Raw genomic sequence first — 19687 nt, forward strand, 5'->3', positions numbered from 1 at the left:
TTCTTAGGAATGTACTTGGCTCATTTTCAATCTTTATGTCCTTCACCACCACCTTTAGCTTTTTAAAAGGAAACTTGTTTTGTCTAAGTCTGTTCTTACTTTATAGTTCTTTTATAATGCCAAGCCTATGTTTTGTAAGTGCTTCAAGACTCCATGAATTTAAAAAACATAAGAGTAGAGATGAGAGGCTGGCTGTAAGAATCTAGATGTTTACATTGGCATTCAAAGTGTGAAATTGTTTGAACATGTGTAGGATAAAGTTTCCTGTGATTTCAACAGATCCTGATTGTAAGTCTTAGCCTGCCATGTGTGGAGCCCTGTGTCAGTGCTCTTTTGCCCTTTGACAGTTATGTCAGTCTGTGTGTGCAAGAGTAGGGATGGCTTCTCAGTATATACTGTTCCTCTTCTGTCTTATGACAAATTCATACCCCTTTCCCCACTGATACTTTGTTGTTTCACGTTTGTTTCCCGAGCAGTATGTAAGAAAATACTGTATTACGAATGTTAGTTATAGAGTTAAACATACTGATTACTCAACTTACCATTCATTTAACATGTTATGTAGGATCTGCAGAAGCCCATAGTGTATGTTAAAAATGAGAATATTTATAATACTCATTATTTGAGGAGTAGGCTTTTGACATTATTGAATAAAATCCCCTCGTGCTTAAGAATTACCAGATTTTTGCTTAATACTTATGTACATTTCCCAATGAAATTCAGATAAACATAAAAATTAAGCAACTCTTCTGATACTCCCAGTGATAGTGTTGACTCTTTATTCTTCCATTTATCCCCTCGGGGCCAATAGATTGTTAGAGCTAGACAAGCAATCTAAATGTTAGGCAGCTGATGAGCAACAGACAGTGATCTTAGCATTTTAGTCTTAGGTTCCTTCTAAGCAGTGTAATAGAATGATCAAGGCAATACAACCATGTGATTTATGTTCTATACCAAAGGTACTCAAAATCAGTGACATAAAAAAGAGGTTTATGTGTAGTATACCCAAGCATTTGGGTTTAGTATATTATGATTATAATCTCTTCCTGGTGGTACAAAGTCCTCATGGTTGCCAAGGAGGGCCTTCCCCCAGAGTGGAGACATATAATTCATATGTGCTTTAATGCTAATTTTTATTTACTTCATTTGCATGTGGTGTTTAATTTCATTGTCAGAGGTCAGGAACCCGGCTGTCTCACTAGGGTTTTTTCTGCTACATTTTAGTACAATTCTACTTGAGTTACCGCCTCATCTCAACTTCGTTATCACAGGAATGATTACATTCTTCAGTTTTTCCTCCTTATGTTGTCTGTATATCTGCAAACTGAGAGATGTCAGTCTGCATAGTTGCCTAGGTCTGAAACATGACCCAAACATATTAGCTGTATGACTGTGGGCAGGTTATTTATGCTAGAATAATGTCTGGCACATAGTAAATTCCCCTCTGAATTTTAACATCATACCTTTTTTTCCTCCTAACCTTGGTACCTTTTCTTCTTCCAATTTATTACACTATTCTTGATTAATACTGATGAGTCTGGAGATAGTTAAATATGGGGGTGGGGGCAAATAATTTTTAAAACTAGTAAAATTCTTCTATTAAACTTTTTACAACGTTAAATCACTTCTGTGGTAACATCCACTAACATTTCTAAATTTGCAATTCTAAAGTTAATTATGGTTTTTGCCTCTATAATAAAAGTGATAGACAAATCCCATTAGCTATGAGGCATTAGGTTACTTGGCATGATAACATCAGGCTTCCACAGTTTACTGATATTCTCAATTTCTGATAACCATTTTACCAATGGTTTGTGCTGCCTGTATTTTATCTTCACTAGCATCTTTAGCTTTTGGGGGAAAAACATTTCCTCAGTAAGCATGATCAGCTGATTTTACCTCCTATAAACATTATTTAGATAAAAGAATGAACTTAGTAAAATTCTCTACAGTATTTACTCATGTTCTCACTACAAGTGTTTTCATACACTGGTACTTAAATTATTCTTTAAAAGTTTTTCATATGCATACAATGAAGTATAAACCACCTTTTAGTTTTCACTCAAGTTTTAACTCATTGGTAGAATGAGTTAAACCGAAAGTTTAATTTACCATTTTTTCTTGTTTCTGGATAGAGTTGGATGACCCAACTTCACTGTAGGTCAGATTTTTGCACTCTGTTTACTTAGGATGCTACTTTCTGTTACTTCTTCCCGGTCTTTTCCATCCAACAGTAACAGTTTTTAGGAACGTTTTCCACACAAAAAGATTGCTTTATGAGTGTCATTCACCAACAGTGCTATGTTAGGGTGCAGATCCTGTGCTAGATTTTCTCAGGACTCATTCCTATACATCAACTATGAAGTACTATTAAGTCTGTGTGACTGACTTCTCTGTGGTTTAAAAATAATTAAATATTATCCATTTTGTGAACAGTTTATACCTTCTTGGAGAAACGGCTGTTTCCAGGCGTGGAACAGGGAAAGTACCACATGATCCTTGACCATCCTATTCCAGAAAGTAAGAAAGTGCTCAACGATCATGTTGACATGTCAAAAGGACACAGGAGTTGGCTTTCACTGGCCATAATTAGGTCAAAATTAGTAATGAAAATAAAATATGAAAATACTCATGTAGACAAAAATGCCAACTAACAAATGAAGAGTATATGATGAAAATAAACCCAAGGGGGTGAGGATTTTCACGTCTGGAATGGCAGAATAAAATGTTCAGCAGACCTTAACAAAACAACCATTTAACCGGAGAAAAATATAAACAATAGTCATTTAGAGTACCTGAAAATTGTCCTAAGGGAGTATAGCAAATGGGAAAACACTCAAGAAAATCTATTAAATCTGCAAAACAGCAAGAGTCTGTAGCATTTGAGCCACAGCTTGTTCTGTTCTCCCATGTTCAGATCCAGCTTTCTTGTGTGGAAACTCTACTCCAGGCAGGTGTGACTAAGAAGCAGGGGCTCCTTCCCTGAGGCTGCCAGTCTAGGGCTGTAGTTTGACCACATGAGGTGGTGTGGGCTACTGGCATTTCTGATCCTTTTCAGTCGTATGTGGCAGAAGCTCTGTTCCAGGCAGTCATGTCCAAGAAAACCGAGACTCCCTTACCCCATTCAGTGCCTGCTTGTAGGATAAATGCTTTACTTAAGGCATGGCAGGCTGAGAATATTGGGCTCTGATTATCCCCAACCTGGCTTGCTCACAGGGTGGACATTATATGTCAGGGAGTGCAATCTGAGAAAATCAGAGTTTGATCCCACACACCCAACACCAGCACCTGCTCTTAAGGCAGGGATATAATTTTGGGAGAAGTTAGCTGCTGTCCTCCCTCTATCTCCTGAACAGTAACATAGATGTTCTGTCCAGATGGAGAGAGAAGGTGTGAGGATGCTGTGCTCAGCAGTTGTGCTTGAAGGGACCAACTTTCTTTGGACCAGACCATGCTGTGCCTAAGGGTATTATCACAAATGGAGATTTGGGTGATGAAGAATTAGGAGATTGCTTGTGGCTCCCTTATACTGGTATCAGCAAGTCACAGGATGAGCAACCAGAAATTTAACAGAAAGATCTAGATAAAGAGATGGCCAAGACAAGCTCTCTTGTGATCACAGTCAACCCTGGGGGTCAGGAATGCTACGTGTATGCATTAGGCTTCACCTAAGCAGAAACAATCAGAACTGGACACGGGACAAATTGAAAACATTCCCCAAGCTTCATGTCAATCCGTCAGCAAAGGGTGAAAGCCTCACCAGTACAGTGGACTTAAATACAGCTCTGACCAAACAAAGCATTGGGTGAATAATAAGCTACCCCGACTCAGGGGCAACTCTTAGGAAGCCAGACATGAAAATTACATGTATCCCTGGCAGTCTGGAAGACTTGCTGCATCCTTGCTGGAGTGATTGAGAAGGGAACAAGCAAGCTGCTAGTCTCCGAATGAGCATAGGACAAAAACATAAACTTTTTGAGTAGTGTGATAGCAGCCTCCAAGCCACACAGACATCCAGTGGTAAAGGGTAAAAATCTACTAGTCAAGGAGGCTTAAACACAGCGTTTGGCCAATAAGGGGCTTATACTGACGCAGGGGCAACTCCTAGGTAGGCAGGCTAAAGGATTAAAAGAAGGAGGAAAACATGGGGGCAGAGCTGTCGGAAGCTGTGCGCTGTGAGGGAAATAGACTATGAAGTCTATTTCCCAGTCACTATATCCCATAGCCATAGCCCTTATTTCCCATAGTCATATTTCTGTTTCCCATAGTCATAGCCCAGTCACTAAACAAGCAAACGGGTGGGGGAAGGGAGATCAGTATTCAGGTTGTTGTTGCATATCTAACATGTCCAGATTTTGATGACAAAAATTGAGGCATGCAAACAAATGGGAAGATGTGACCTGTAGACTGACGCAGAGACTGCCTTTGAAGGAGGCCAAATGGAGGGCTTTGCAGACAGACTTGACAGCAAAGACTTGAATTACAAATATGCTCATAGAACTGAAGAAAACCATGTCTAAAGAATTTTTAAAGTATGATGACAATGTCTAATCTAAATTAGAGGATAGTAAAGAGAAATTATTTTTTATTTAAAAAATCATGTAGAGATTTTGTACTTGAAAAGTATAATAACCAAAATGAAATATTCATAAGAGGGGCTAAAGAATAGATTTGAGCTGGCAGAAGAATGAATCAGTGAACCTGAAGATAGATTAGTAGAAATTATGCAATCTGAAGAACACAGGAAAAGTGAACAGAATCTCAGGGAAATATTGGGTACCATGAAGGGGACCAACATTAATTTTAATGGGAATACCAGATGAATGAGAGTGACAGAAAGAGACATAGTCACTGAAAACGTCTCTAATTTGATGGCAGACAAGAAGCTTAAAAAAGAATTGCAAATAGGGTAAATGCAAAGAGCCCCAGACTGAGACACATTATAGTCAGAGAGAACAATTGGAAGGTGGTGAGAGAAAAACGAGTCTTCCTGCACAAGGAAACCCCAATAAAAATTAACCGCTGACTTCTCATCAGAAACATTGAGGCCAGAAGGCAGTAGGACAACATATTCAAAGTGCTGGGGTTGGGGGACAGACATGACAACCAAGAATTTTACATTCAGCAGCACAGTCTTTAAAATCTGAAGGCAAGCTGAAGATATTCCCAGATAAACAAAGACTGAGAGAATTTGTTGCTCTAAGACTTGGCTTACGAGACACCCTAAAGGAAGCAATTAGGCCCAAAACAAGTGACATCAGACAGAGTGTTCCGAATTTGCAGGAAAAAAAATACTTGAATACTATAAACCAGCAGTCCCCAACCTTTTTGGCACTAGGGACTGGTTTTGTGGAAGACAGTTTTTCCACGGACTTGGGGGTGGGGGGCTCACCTCCTACTGTGCAGCCCCGTTTCTAACAGGCCACAGACCTGACAGACATCTATGGAATACTCCATCCAACAATAGTGAAACTACTAAAAGCACATATCATCTTAATAGATGCAGAAAAAGCATTTGTCCAATCCAGCCTCTTTTCAATATAGAAAGGCTCAAACTAGGAATAGAAGGGAACTTCCTCTACCTGATCAAGACTGTCCCAAAAAACCCACAGCTAACATCATACTAATTAATGGTAAAAAACTGGTTGCTTTCCCCCTAGGAACAAGAATGAGACAAAAATGTCCACTCCAACCACTTCTATTTAACATTCTGCTTGAGGCATTAGCCAGGATAACTAGGCAAGAAAAAGAAGTAGACAACCCAATTAAGAAATGGATGCAAAGGATCTGAATAGAAATTTCTGCAAAGAAGGCATACAAATGGCCAATGAGCACTTGAAAAGATGCTTAGTATTATTAGTTATTAGGGGAATGAAAATCAGAACCACAGTGAGATAATGCTACTTCATACCTACTAGGGTGACAAAAAAGACAACAGTAAATGTTGATGAGGCTATGGAGAAATTGGAGCATTCATATAGTCCTTGTGGGATTGTAGAGTGGCACCCACCTTGCAAAATATTAATCGTAGAATTTACCATATTACCCATTCCCAGTTACATACCCAAGTAAAATGTATACATAAATCTGTACAACATGAATGAACTTTGAAAACATTATGCTAAGTGGGAAAAAGTCTGTCAGAAAAATACCACATATTGCATGATTCTTTTTTTTTTTTTTCTTTTTTTTTGAGATGAAGTCTTGCTCTGTCGCCCAGGCTGGAGTGCAGTGGCGCCAACTCGGCACACTGCAACCTCCGCGTCCTGGGTTCAAGTGATTATCATGCCTCAACCTCCCGAGTACCTGGGATTACAGGCACATGCCGCCATTCCCGGCTAATTTTTTTTTTGTAGAAACGGTTTCGCCATGTTGGCCAGGCTGGTCTCAAACTCCTGCCCTCAGATGATCAGCCCGCCTCAGCCTCCCAAAGTGCTGGAATTACAGGCATGAGCCACTGTGCTCAGCCATGATTCCATTTTTATATGAAATGCCTCAGACTTAAGCAGGGAGAACAAAGGGAGAGGGTGGTTTGTACAGGGTTTCTTCTTGGGGTGAGGAAAAATGTAGACTTAGATTGTGATGATGATTATACAACTGTACTAAAAAATTTGAATTGTATTTAAATGGATAGATTTTATGGTACTTTATGACTCGATGTTTTTTTTTAAATGAAACTTTTAAAATAAGTTCTAAAATGGGCCCTAGAAAACTTGCTGTTTATGATGACAAGAACCAATTTATGTTAGTCTCTGCCATGATTCACTACCTCTTCCTACCTATTTTCATAGACATCTGAGTAATTTAGTCTCATCTAATTCTTCCTGCTGTTTTCAGCGGGATATTTGCCACCTAGACAATATGAGTCAAAAGTGGATTATCCTCCTCATTTGACTGCTAGCTAACAAGTCCAGGTATTTGTTTTGAACTGAATATTTACTACTAAACTACCAATTTTATATATATATATATATATATATATATATATATATATATATAAAAATTTGTCTTGACAGCTTGGAAGCTTCTCTGTAGTAAGAGGGCCTCTTCATTCCTATTTAGCATAAAGGCATCTTATTTCTTGACTTTTATTGATTAGCTGTCAGCTGAATGTTTCCAAAGTTCTACTCTTTGTGCAGGGTCCCAGTTCTTCTTAAGTAAAGTGTTAGCACCTAAACAAAAAAAGGGAGGTGGGTTGTTAGCTAAAACTAGTGGGCAAAAGTTTAACAAAATACTTACATAGCCTCAAAGTCTCTCTCTACAAATTACTTATTAATTACAAAGAGCAAAATAGTACCTTTACAGCAGAGAAACCTGCCTCCCTTCTGTGTTACTCGCCACAATGCTTAGACTGATCTAATTATGACGAAGTGGCATGGAAGCCCAAATTGAGTGACATTTCAACAAAATTGACCTCCAGTTTTCAAAAAGGTCAAAGAACACAAAGGATGATTAATTCTGCAGATTAAAGAATAGAAAGTCATGAAAACCAAATGCAATGTATATTTAATCTTGGGCTTTGTAGAAAAGATGTAAAAGGACGTTATTGGGAAAATTGATGAACTCGAATATGGACCATGGATTAAATCAGTGCTCCTCCGAGGGGGTGGAGGTGGCTATTTGACAATGTCTGGAGCTGTCTTAAACTGGGGTTGAGGGGTGGGTAGAAGCCTGGAATGTTACTAAGTAACCTATAGTGCAGTCCTAGACAGAACAGTCCTGTACAACGAAGATTACCTGGCCAAACGTCAATAACGGAAACCCTGGGTTAGATGATGATAGTATTTTACTAGTGTAGTTTTCTTGTTATTTGGAAATACTCATTGAAGTATTTAAGGGTAAAAGGACATATGTCCAACTCTTAAATGGTTTATAAAGATTATGCACACACGTGTATGTGTGTATTTTTTACATGTGTGGCAACTAATGAAGCAAATGGAGGAAGATGTAAACAATTGGTGAATACAGGTAAAGAGTATAAGAGAATTCTTGCCTTTTTTATTTTTTATTTTTATTTTTTTTGGTGACGGAGTCTCGTTCTGTTACCCAGGCTGGAGTGTAGTGGCACAATCTTGGCTCACTGCAACGTCCACCTCCCGAGTTCAAGCAATTCTCTTGCCTCAGCCTCCAGAGTAGCTGGGATTACAGGCGCCTGCCACCATGCCTGATTTTTGTATTTTTAGTAGAGACGGGGTTTCACCATGTTGGCCAAGCTGGTCTCGAACTCCTGACCTCAGGTAATCCGCCTGCCTTGCCATCCCAAAGTGCTAGGATTACAGGCGTGAGCCATGGCGCCCTGCCTTTTTTTTTTTTTTTTTTTTTTTTTTTTAAAGAGACAAGGTCTTGATGTTGCCCAGGCTGGAGTACAGTGGTGCAATCATAGCTCACTGCAGCCTTGAACTCCTGGGCTCAAACCATCCTCTCACTTTTCTTTTTGAGACAGGGTCTTGCTATGTTCCCCAGGCTGGTCTCGAACTCCTGGCCTGAAGCAATACTACTGCCTGGGTTGGGCTTCCCAAATTGCTGGGATTACAGGCATGAGCTAAAACTTGATTTTCTTTACAGTTTCTTAAGAAAACCTCTTGAAGTAGTCCTTTAAGTCCCAATCTCTGATGAAATATGCATTCCTGAAAGTAGAGTGTTTATGCCTGTTTGCATATTCCAATATATGTGGAATTAGAAAGTAGTTTGGTCGTAATATATGGGGCTTTTTTCTTTACCAAAGCATCAAAACCAAATATGTTTCCAGACATTATGAATGTCCCATCTTTATAACACATCAGGAGTTTGTTCAGAGAAGAAACATCAATGTTTTGAAGAATTTGATTACTGATTTCCAAAAGAGCTTACATAATTAGAATCTTTAACAATAGCTTGCACATACCATAGGGTCTGGGATCTGATATGGAAATATAGTAATTAATGCTGAAGGAAAATGACACATTCTGGACATTAACATGGTAATGGTGACAATTGTATGATAACTTGGTCATGTAGAGTAGCATCTTGTGTTACCCTCACTTCTTAGGTGTAAATTAGTAATATTTATTTTTATACCAAAATAATTTTTTCTTCATGAAAACACCTTTCAGTATAACAGGTAAGAAATTGAAGAAAAAAATTTTGTCTTCCTTATCAGTTCATAGACCACTTAGGTCGGTCTTAGGCTGCAATCATGAATTGCTTCATTGCGTGTGAAGGTTGCACGAAGGGGTTGTGCTGAATAATTATTTTTGATAGCATATTTAACAGATTATTTTGTTTTGGTTATGTAACAGGAACGTATTTTTGTGGGGAAAACAGGAGATGGATAGAAACCACCAACTGGTAGAATTTAGGTTGCCTTTTAATGATAAAGGATTAGTGACATTTTAACTGGCCTAATTTCTTTGGTTGAAGTCAAAGCAGTGATTTGGGTTATCCATGTGTATAATGCATGGTTTTTTCTTAATTTGCAGACCATGAAGATTATGACCCACAAACTGTGAGGCTGGGAAGTAGATATAGTCATGTTCAAGAAGTTCAAGAACGGCTTAACTTCCTTAGGTTTGTTTTATACAGTTAGTGTTGCTCTCTTTAAGAAAAAGATAAGGAATACAGAATGAATAGACTGTATAGCTTGGTCTTTGTTGGGTGGCCTTTTCCCAAGTCCCCAAGTCATGTAAGACATTTCCCTGTATTTGTTACTAAATACTTTAAAATGATTCGCTGAGTTTTAACTTTGTTGCAATATTTTAAGAGAACACATTTTAACCTTTAGAATTGACTTTGTTCTTCATATCTGTTTATGCTGGAAATAATGTTTATTTTTAAAGGGCAAATTCCCATATTTTGACACAACCGGAAGGAGGACTATACTGACTTAATGATATCATAGACACTAAGGAAACGGGGGCAAAAGGCTGCTAGACCAGCACCTCAAAAGAGTGGTTGGAGTCCTCTGGTATCTTGTTTATTCTAACAGTGGCTGACAGGCAATCTAAAGTCATGTGTTAATAATATCATTTCTGATTGGCTTGAGGGGAAAAGGTTTATTAAGATAAAATGTAGTCTAGGGCTGGATTTTCTCTGCAATATTTAGCTTTTGGTGATCATACACTTACAGATGTGCAAAGTGCCTTTGTTAAAAATTTTGATGGTCAGGCACGGTGGCTCACACCTGTAATCCCAACACTTGGGGAGGCCAAGGCAAGCGGATGGTTTGAGCCCAGGAGTTCAAGACCAGCCTGGGCAGCATGGCGAAATCCCATCTCTAAAAAAAAATACAAAAATCAGCCAGGCATGGTGGTGTTCACCTGTAGTCCCGGGTACTCGGGAGGCTGGGGTGGGAGGATCACTTCAACCTCGGAGGCGGAGGTTGCAGTGAGCTGTGATTGCACCACTGCACTCCAGACCCTGTCTCAAAAAAAAAAAAAAAAAAAAATTTTTTTTTTAAATGAGAGGTTCCTTTTGAATTCAAAAAACCACATGTAGCAAAAGAGCTTGTTTAGATTACAAGTGTGCTAACAGAAATGCCCAGATTATCACTGCTTCTTGACGTCTATTTTATTTATTTATCTTATTTTATTTTTTTGAGACGGAGTCTCACTCTGTCGCCAGGCTGAAGTGCAGTGGTGAGATCTCAGCTCACTGCAGCCTCCACCTCCCAGGTACAATTCTCCTGCCTCAGCCTCCCAAGTAACTGGGACTACAGGCATGCGCCACCACGCCCAGCTAATTTTTGTGTTTTTAGAAGAGACGAGGTTTCACCATGTTGGCCAGGATGGTCTCTATCTCTTGACCTCGTGATCTGCCCGCCTCGGTCCCCCAAAGTGCTGGTATTAAGGTGTGAGCCACCGCGCCTGGCCCCATTTATTTTAATAACATATTCTGGGGAGTTTTGTCCTGGGCTGTGTTAATTATGGATTTCTATTTATTGAACTCTGTGCTTATTTATGGAGAAAATTTTAAGTAGCTATATTAATGATTTTGAGGAAAAACCTCTACCAAATTTTAAGAAATTTGGCATTTGTTTAAAGTGCATTGTTTTTTTTTTTTTCTGTGTGTTTTGTTTTTAACCACCTGGATAGAAGGACTTGCCTCCTCCCCACATTGAGAGTTACTGCCATAGTAAGCAGTCGTTACTGATTGGCATGTGTTATATGTCTCTTAGGTTTACTAGAACAGAAAAGTGGTTTCAAGCCTTTTTGCCATTTTAAAGTTTGGAATCAGAGGAACTATTGTAGTTTCTACTCTGTTAGTACCTCTGTATGTGAGCTAATAGCAACTAACTCAAGGAAGAGGAACCTGACTTTAATGCCTGCTGTGTGTTGGGCCTGTGCCAGACACTTTATATTTACTCCGAAGCAACACAGTGCAGCAGGTGTTACTCCCATCTGATCAGTAAGAAACCCAAGATTCCAATGGCTTAAGGTAGCTTGTTTGAAATATCACAGCCAGTATATGATGGAATTGCACTACTCAACTAGGTCTCTTTTACTTAAGTCTGTGCTCTTCCTATTAGACCGGTAGTTTTTCAAACTTACGTAGGAACTTTAGGGCTTCTGAGTTAAGTTCCTTGAAGATTTCTGAACAAGCAGTAGGAAGTTTCCCGATTTTTCCTTTCTTTTTCCTCTCCCAACAACTGGTGCAGCTCTACTTTTTAAAATATATATCAGATTCCAAATGGGATTTTCATTTGAAGAAGGGTCTATGCCATCTTTAGAAAAAAACGAAAAAATGGAAAACCTTTGAAAATTTAAGCAGTTTTAACTCATAAATATTGATGGATTAGTTATTTGTGAAAGTCACTTGATTGAATACCTCATTTTTCAATGATGCCATATAAGCAGGCTGCTAAGTCTTTTTTGTTGTTGTTGTTGGAGACAGGGTCTCACCCAGGATTCTCTACTTAAATATGACTGTTGTTAATTGAGTGCTACAATTAAATTAGCCATTGCCATCTTTAATTGGAGTGCAGCGGCACAGTCTTGGCTCACTGCAACCTCCGCCTCCCGGGTTCAATTGATTCTCATGCCTCAGTTTCCCCAGTAGCTGGGACTACAGACATGAGCCACCACACCCGGCTAATTTTTATATTTTTAGTCAAGATGGGGTTTTGCCATGTTGGCCAGGCTGGTCACAAACTCCTGACCTCAGGTGATCCGCCCACCTCAGCCTCCCAAAGTGCTGGCATTACAGGCGTGAGTTACTGTGCCCAGCCTAAGTCTTTTATTTTTAACTCAAGCTACTAAACATGCTTCTTTCCAAAAGTCTGGTTTCAAAAACTAAAGGTTCATGGAATGAATCTTTTATTCCTAATTCAGCTAGCTGCATTTCAGGCACAAAGTGGGTGTTCAGTGTGTGCTTGTTGAATTAATTAATATCTAGTGGGGATTTTTTTTTAGTACCAGATAAAAGTAGAGAAATAGGTTATTTTGAAAGAATGAATATCTTTTTATCTATAGTTAAAATATAATGGTGATAACTGTATTTTGTAGGTAATACAGATTGCCTTTCCGGATAAAAATTACATAAATCTAATTGCCAATTTTTAATGTTTTTTCAAGATTTTTATTGAAGGATGGCCAGCTGTGGCTATGTGCTCCTCAGGCAAAACAAATATGGAAATGCTTAGCTGAGAATGCAGTTTACCTTTGTGATCGTGAAGCCTGTTTTAAGTGGTATTCCAAGTTGATGGGGGATGAACCAGACTTAGATCCTGATATTAATAAGGACTTCTTTGAAAGTAATGTGCTTCAGCTTGATCCTTCTCTGTTAACTGAAAATGGAATGAAGTGTTTTGAGCGATTCTTCAAAGCTGTGAATTGTCGAGAAGGAAAACTAGTAGCAAAAAGGAGAGCCTATATGATGGATGACTTGGAGTTAATAGGATTAGATTACCTTTGGAGGGTAAGTCAAAAGTAGGAACTCTGTAAATGGTGTCTGATGTACTTTTTCATATACGTAAGGAATTGTAATTTTGCATATAAATTGTGTATTTTACTCTGATGTTTGTCTCAGGAATTTGGTGTAGTTAGGAATTGTTCATTTTTATTATGTCACCTGTCAGTGGGCTTTTTCTTCTCTCTTCCTCTCCCTCCTCCTGCCACTGATGTTCCTTTTGTCTTAGCTTAGTATCTGTGTATTCCATGGATGTGCACTAAACATACAAATCTTTCATTCCTCCCCCGTGGATATTAATATTCCTTCCCGAGTTTTCATTCAGTGTCGATCTGTTTCCTCCTCTTCAATGTTTAACACTAAAATAGAGGACAGAAGAGAGGACTTGTGTTTAGTATAGATTATGAGTATATGCTTTATTGGCACTGTTTACCTTGTGATATTTTTGAATACCTGGGGGAATAAAATACTATCTTTTTAAGGCTAATCTATTTTTATAGTACTAGTATATTATGCCTATCTTTAATCTGACCTGTTATACAGCAGTTTATATTGTTTGGATGTCTCAAATATTTTCCTGCAAACCATAGATAAAGATGTTTATTGTGGCATTTGAGTATTTAAAAGCTTTTAATTAAGTATGTGGTTTTCAACATTGTTTTAACAGCAGAAACACATCTTAAAACTCAAAATTTGCACCACACTACAAAAGTAAACTGAATTGAACAAGGAAAGTATGTTTTCTTACTTGGTCTCCCCATGCTTACCCCCTTTCCCCTCCCCAACCCTTTTATAGGGGCCAACACTGAAACACTTCCTCAAAGTCCCCTAGGGTTCTGAACATAGTTTGGAAACGACTAATGTAATTAGATGAGTGATAAAGATTTATAGAAACTGGGGGTGGAGTAGTCCTTTATGCTAAACTGTGTTTCATGTAATCTCTTATTTCCTGTCAACTAATTTGAATTTCTTCTTGAGTGTCTCACTTGGTTATCAAGATATTAAATTATAGGGTTAAATAATAGTGGTCAAAGCGTATTTTATTTTTACAAAAACGTACCTTTCATTCTTAAATTATTCAGAGACTTTCATTTTGCATTTATTACCCTTCCTTTTGGTCTGTGCTTCTCACTTAATTTTACTTGATTATCAAAGTCAACTTACCATTAAATCATTGAATAGTGTGTTTAAGATAACTGAGGATATGGTTTGAATTTAAATGCCCAACAAAAATATATGTTGAAAGGGATGAATACTTTTATCATTTTGAAACCAGGTCGTGATTCAGAGTAATGATGATATTGCCAGCAGAGCTATAGATCTCCTCAAAGAGATATACACAAACCTTGGTCCAAGACTACAAGTCAATCAGGTGAGGATTGATGTGCATTAAAACTTCCATATATAATTCTTTCGGCCCCCATTTCTCTTATACAAAATAAAAAAAATATTATCTAAATGAATCTTGCCTTGATAGTTGTCTTGAAGTGATTGGGTTATTTTTAATGTAACTATTTATTATATGTTGAAATGGCAAAGAAAGTCTATGTGAATTCATTTTGATGCTAACACCTAATCCTGAAGTTCACTTTTGACTAATTTATGTTTGTTAACTTATGTAATGCTAGCTTCCTTTTAATAAACATACATTTTATTATTGTATGGATTCTCTACTTAAATATGACTGTTGTTAATTGAGTGCTACAATTAAATTAGCCATTGCCATCTTTAATTGGATTAATATTTGGTTTTTACATTTTAAAGCAATTTTAACTGTGTTTATTTGGCCCGATATTTGTAGGTGGTGATCCATGAAGACTTCATTCAGTCTTGTTTTGATCGTCTGAAGGCTTCCTATGACACATTGTGTGTTTTGGATGGTGACAAAGACAGTGTTAATTGTGCAAGACAGGAAGCTGTTCGAATGGTTCGAGTATTAACTGTTTTAAGGGAATATATAAATGAATGTGACAGTGATTATCATGAGGAAAGAACAATTCTCCCTATGTCGAGGTTTGTGAATAACTAATCTATTGGTGCTAATTCTTAATTATTTGATATTTTCCTAGCCATTTGGTAAAAGGAGAGCAGAAATTTTTCTCGTTTGAAAATTGTTGTCTTTGCCCATTAAAAACATTTTCATTTCATCTAATTTTTTTTAATAACCTCCCCCACTCTCCCATCTGGTTTTTTTTTTGGTTTTTTGGGTGAGGCATTCTTAAGTAGTTTTCTAGTTTTCTTTTTGTCTTTGACATTATTACTCATTAAGTGTTGCAGTGGTATTTTGCAGTTGAAGTGTTTTTGTTTATTTGTTTATTTTGAGAAAAGGTCTTATTCTGTCACGCAGGCTGGAATGCCGAGGTGTGATCATGGCTCACTGCGGGCTCAAGCGACCTTTCCACCTCAGCCTCCCAGGTAGCTGGGGCTACAGGCACAGGCTACCACACCTGGCTAATTTTTTTTGACTTTTTGTGGAGGTGGGGTTTCACTACATTGCCCAGGCTGGTTTCAAACTCCTACGCTCAAGCAAATCCTCCTGCTTTGGCCTCCCAAAGTGCTGGGATTATAGGCGTGAGCTACAGTGCCTGGCCTGTAAAGAGCTCTTAAAAGCTGCCTTGCATGGCATATAACAAATATTTTCAAATGGTGTTTCTAGTTTTGGGATGTTTTTTATAGTCAATGCCATCATTTTTTTTTAAAGAGTTTTGTTTATTAATCATGAAATTATATACAGTTGCTTCTTGAATATGATTTTTATTTTGTATTTTACTTTAAAAAAAGGTACTATACCAATATAAATAGCATTTTGGAGTGAATTTTGATATGAAGGCTTTTTTCCAGAAAAAAAATAAAGTGCATTGTGGCATTTTTGTTGATGCTTTTAACAAAATGTAAAACGACCTTTTAAATGTAAAAGGTAAACTCTACCTTCTTTTTTTGAATTTTTTTTTTATTAATACAAGGTCTACCTATGTTGTCGAGGCTGGTCTTGAACTCCTGGGCTCAAGGGATCTTCTTTGCTTGGCCTCCCAAAGTGGTAGGATTACAGGCATGAGCCACTGCGTCCAGCCAACCTTTTACATTTAAAAATAGTCTTAGTGAGTTGGGCTTTTACAGCATAAAAATAAGCGTTATATCTTGGATTTAATTTCATTTTAGTAGACACCTCATTTTCTGCAACCATAGATACAAGACTAACAACAATAGAATATGATTATGTTTTTAAATATTATTTATATTTTTAGTTAAAAGGAGCAATATTTTTTTTTCTTTTGCATTTCACTCTTGTTGCCCAGGCTGGAGTGCAGTGGTGCAGTCTCGGATCACTGCAACCTTTGCCTCCCAGGTTCAAGCGATTCTCCAGCCTCAGCCTCCCAAGTAGCTGGGATTACAGGCGCCCACCACCAAGCCTGGCTTATTTTCTGTATTTTTAGTAGAGATGGAGTTTTACCATGTTGGCCAGGCTGATCTCGAACTACTGACCTCAAGTGATCCACCCGCCTCAGCCTCCCAAAGCGCTGGGATTATAGGCATGAGGCACCATGCCCGGCCTTATTTTCAAGATACTGAAAGTAATACAGGTTGAGTATCCCTAATCCAAGAAATCCAAAATTTGTCTGGTCCCAGACATTTCATATAAGGGATTCTCAAGCTGTATTAAGTATCTTTAATTCACATCCTCTTGTTTAATAAGAAAATACTTAGTGTTAAATCCCCAGCATTATTTTCTTGGCAACAAAATTTCAGAGTCTGCTGAATATGATGATGTCTGTCTTTCTTTTTCCCCCCAGAGCATTCCGCGGTAAACACCTCTCTTTTGTAGTTCGATTTCCAAACCAGGGCAGACAGGTTGATGACTTGGAGGTATGGTCTCATACAAATGATACAATTGGTTCAGTACGACGATGTATTCTCAATCGTATTAAAGCCAACGTAGCCCATACAAAAATTGAGCTCTTTGTGGGCGGTGAGCTGATAGATCCTGCAGATGATAGAAAGTTGATTGGACAATTAAACTTAAAAGATAAATCGGTATGTATGTATAGTTAACAGATTTTTCAATAAAATCAAACCAGAGACTATCGTTTAATCAGTAAATACTAATTGAGCATTTGTTATGTTTGGGACTGTGTTAGGTGTTAGAGTTACAGCATTAAAGTATAGCATGTAGTCTTTCGGATTTTTTGGTTGGTATATCACTAAGTTTTGTGTTTTGTGTAAGTATTTTTCCTTGTTTTTGATATTAACATAGTATATAATTTTCAGCTTATTACAGCCAAACTTACACAGATAAGTTCCAATATGCCTTCAAGCCCTGATAGCTCTTCTGATTCCTCCACTGGATCTCCTGGAAACCATGGTAATCATTACAGTGATGGTCCCAATCCAGAAGTGGAAAGCTGTTTGCCTGGAGTGGTGAGTAGATACAGTTTTGAACTACTGTATGTAAGGCATCATGCTAGGGTTTTTGAGAATAAAGTATATAGAGTGGTTCTTTCTTTTCTTGAGGAGCTTACAGTTTAATGAGACAAAAAAATAAATATACAGTTAACCACCAACTTCAGAATGGATCCCTTTAAAAGGTAATTGTAACACAGTTGGAATTTAAAACATAATTTCCCCATAGGTATAGTATTGTTACTTTTACATAAAATTAACCAATTAGAGCTTAATAATAACACTATTGGATGTATAAATTTAGAGGAAAACAGTCATCCCTCGTATACGTGGAGAATTGGTTCCAGGACCTCTGCATATACCCAAAATGCTGCAGATGACCCTGTGCAACCAGATATACAAAAAGTTAGCCTTCCATATACTTGGGTTTTGCTTCCTGGAAATACTGAATTTTCTGTCCACATTTGATTGGGAAAAAAGTCTGCATGTAAGTGGACCTGTGCAGTTCAAACTTGTGTTGTTCAAGAGTCAGCTGTATCACTTTCTAAAATTTATACCACAAAACGGATAGTTCTTTTAGAACTATATATGAGCTGGGCATGGTGGCTCACACCTGTAATTCCAGCTACTGGGGAGGCTGTGAGGCAGGAGGATTGCTTGAGCCCAGGAGTTCTAGGCTGCAGTGAGCTGTGATTGTGCCATTATGCTCTAGCCTGGTCAACAGAGTGAGACCCCCATCTCTAAAAATATAAATAAATGAAAACAAGAACTATGTAGGAAAATACCTGTAATCTTTATCAGATTGTCAGTAACATATAGCCAAAGAAATATTTTTAAGCTCTCCTTTCGCCCCTCCCCACAGAAATTTTAATGGTTACAATAGTAGCAGCCACTCCAGTGTCAGGAGGATTTGGCTCTCTATAACAACTGGATTAAGAATTTGGTAGTGGGCATGGCAGCCTTCTGTTATGTCCAGAGTCTAAATTGTATATATGAGAGAAATGGTTTAATAGAACAGGAGAGGAGCTATCACAAAAAAATGACTGGAAGTGACTTGATGATGTATTTGATCTGCACTATTAAGGATTTGTAGGGATTAAAAGATGGGAAAGTCAGACTATTTCAAAGAGTAGAAATTTCATAAGTAAAAGTATAGGGATTAACACAGAGAAACTTACTTGGGCTTTTATAAAACGGGAGTAAATAATTTAGAGGTAATTATTTTGTGTATTTTATATTCTAGATAATGTCACTGCATCCCAGATACATCTCTTTTCTTTGGCAAGTTGCAGACTTAGGTAGCAGCCTAAATATGCCACCCCTTAGAGATGGAGCAAGAGTACTTATGAAACTTATGCCGCCAGGTAAGAATTTTTAAATGATGATCAAGTACTTGCTGGACAATAAAGGAGTATATTAGCAAATTCTGTTTCTAAATGGACCATGCTTTTTGGTATAGACTATAACAAGAGTTGACAGATGACAGCCCACAAGCCACATCAAGCCCCCTGCTTGTTTTTGTGCATCCCAAGAGCTATATTTTTAAGTGGCTACAAAAAAAAAAATCTAGAAGAATAATATTTTGTGATATATGAAAATTATATGAAGTTTAAATTTTAGTGTCCATGATCAAAACCAGGCTCATTTGTTTACATTCTGTCTACATGACTGCTTTTGTCTTAAAATAGCACAGCTCAGGAGTTGTGGCAGAGGCCATATGGTTCACAAGCCTAAACTGCTTAACTTTCCTGGCCCTTTACAGAAAATGTTTGCCTATACCTGGACTATAATATGGGTCATGTGTCATCTGCGGTATTGTTCCTTTTTTATCCTTAGAAACAACCACTTCCAACTTCTCACTTTTACTTTAGTATATATATGTACCATTATGTCTGGAGTGTCCTCATACAGCTATTTCTTTGTTACTTACAGATATATACTGATTTTCTGCTGTGTAGATGAAAACTTAACTGTTACATACCCCCACATCCTCCCAGTATTTGCTTAAATCCAGATTCAACATTTACGTTTCCAAGATTGTTTGAAATATAGTTCTCTAGATCACTGACAACTTTTATCCTGGATTTAATAATTTCCCTTTTATTTTCCTGATTGTACACCTATCACTTATTCTTCCCACATACTTTTTTTTTGAGATATTTTTTATCTGAATGTAGGCAAACTATCACATTTGATTAATGGTTTGTGTATAGAATCCTAGGTTTGAAAATATATTCCTTCTGGCTGGTGGCATTGCTGATGAGAAGACCAAAGTCCTCTTGGTTTCTATTCCTTTGCATGTGACCTTCGTTTCTGGAAGTTTTGGTTTTATCCTTACGTTTTGAAATATTATGATGTGCCTTAGCGTTAAGTCTGTTTTGTGGTGTGTCACCTGTGGGCCTGGAGA

The 19687-nt window shown here is 37.8% G+C and overlaps 1 protein-coding gene across 6 annotated transcripts in view; it reads left to right on the top strand.

Moving 5' to 3' along the window:
* USP9X (ubiquitin specific peptidase 9 X-linked) overlaps positions 1 to 19687 on the top strand; it is a 146854-nt gene that overhangs the window by 68147 nt on the left and 59020 nt on the right. For all 6 annotated transcript variants that reach the window (XM_016943056.4, XM_016943058.4, XM_016943055.4 and 3 more), the window contains exons 15-21: positions 9459 to 9546; positions 12549 to 12891; positions 14159 to 14254; positions 14684 to 14895; positions 16674 to 16914; positions 17149 to 17298; positions 18524 to 18644. In XM_016943056.4, coding sequence (XP_016798545.1) covers positions 9459 to 9546; positions 12549 to 12891; positions 14159 to 14254; positions 14684 to 14895; positions 16674 to 16914; positions 17149 to 17298; positions 18524 to 18644 — 1251 coding nt within the window. The remainder of the gene's footprint in view (positions 1 to 9458; positions 9547 to 12548; positions 12892 to 14158; positions 14255 to 14683; positions 14896 to 16673; positions 16915 to 17148; positions 17299 to 18523; positions 18645 to 19687) is intronic.

Source organism: Pan troglodytes, chromosome X, assembly GCF_028858775.2.
Source record: "Pan troglodytes isolate AG18354 chromosome X, NHGRI_mPanTro3-v2.0_pri, whole genome shotgun sequence".
Classification (NCBI taxonomy): domain Eukaryota; kingdom Metazoa; phylum Chordata; class Mammalia; order Primates; family Hominidae; genus Pan; species Pan troglodytes.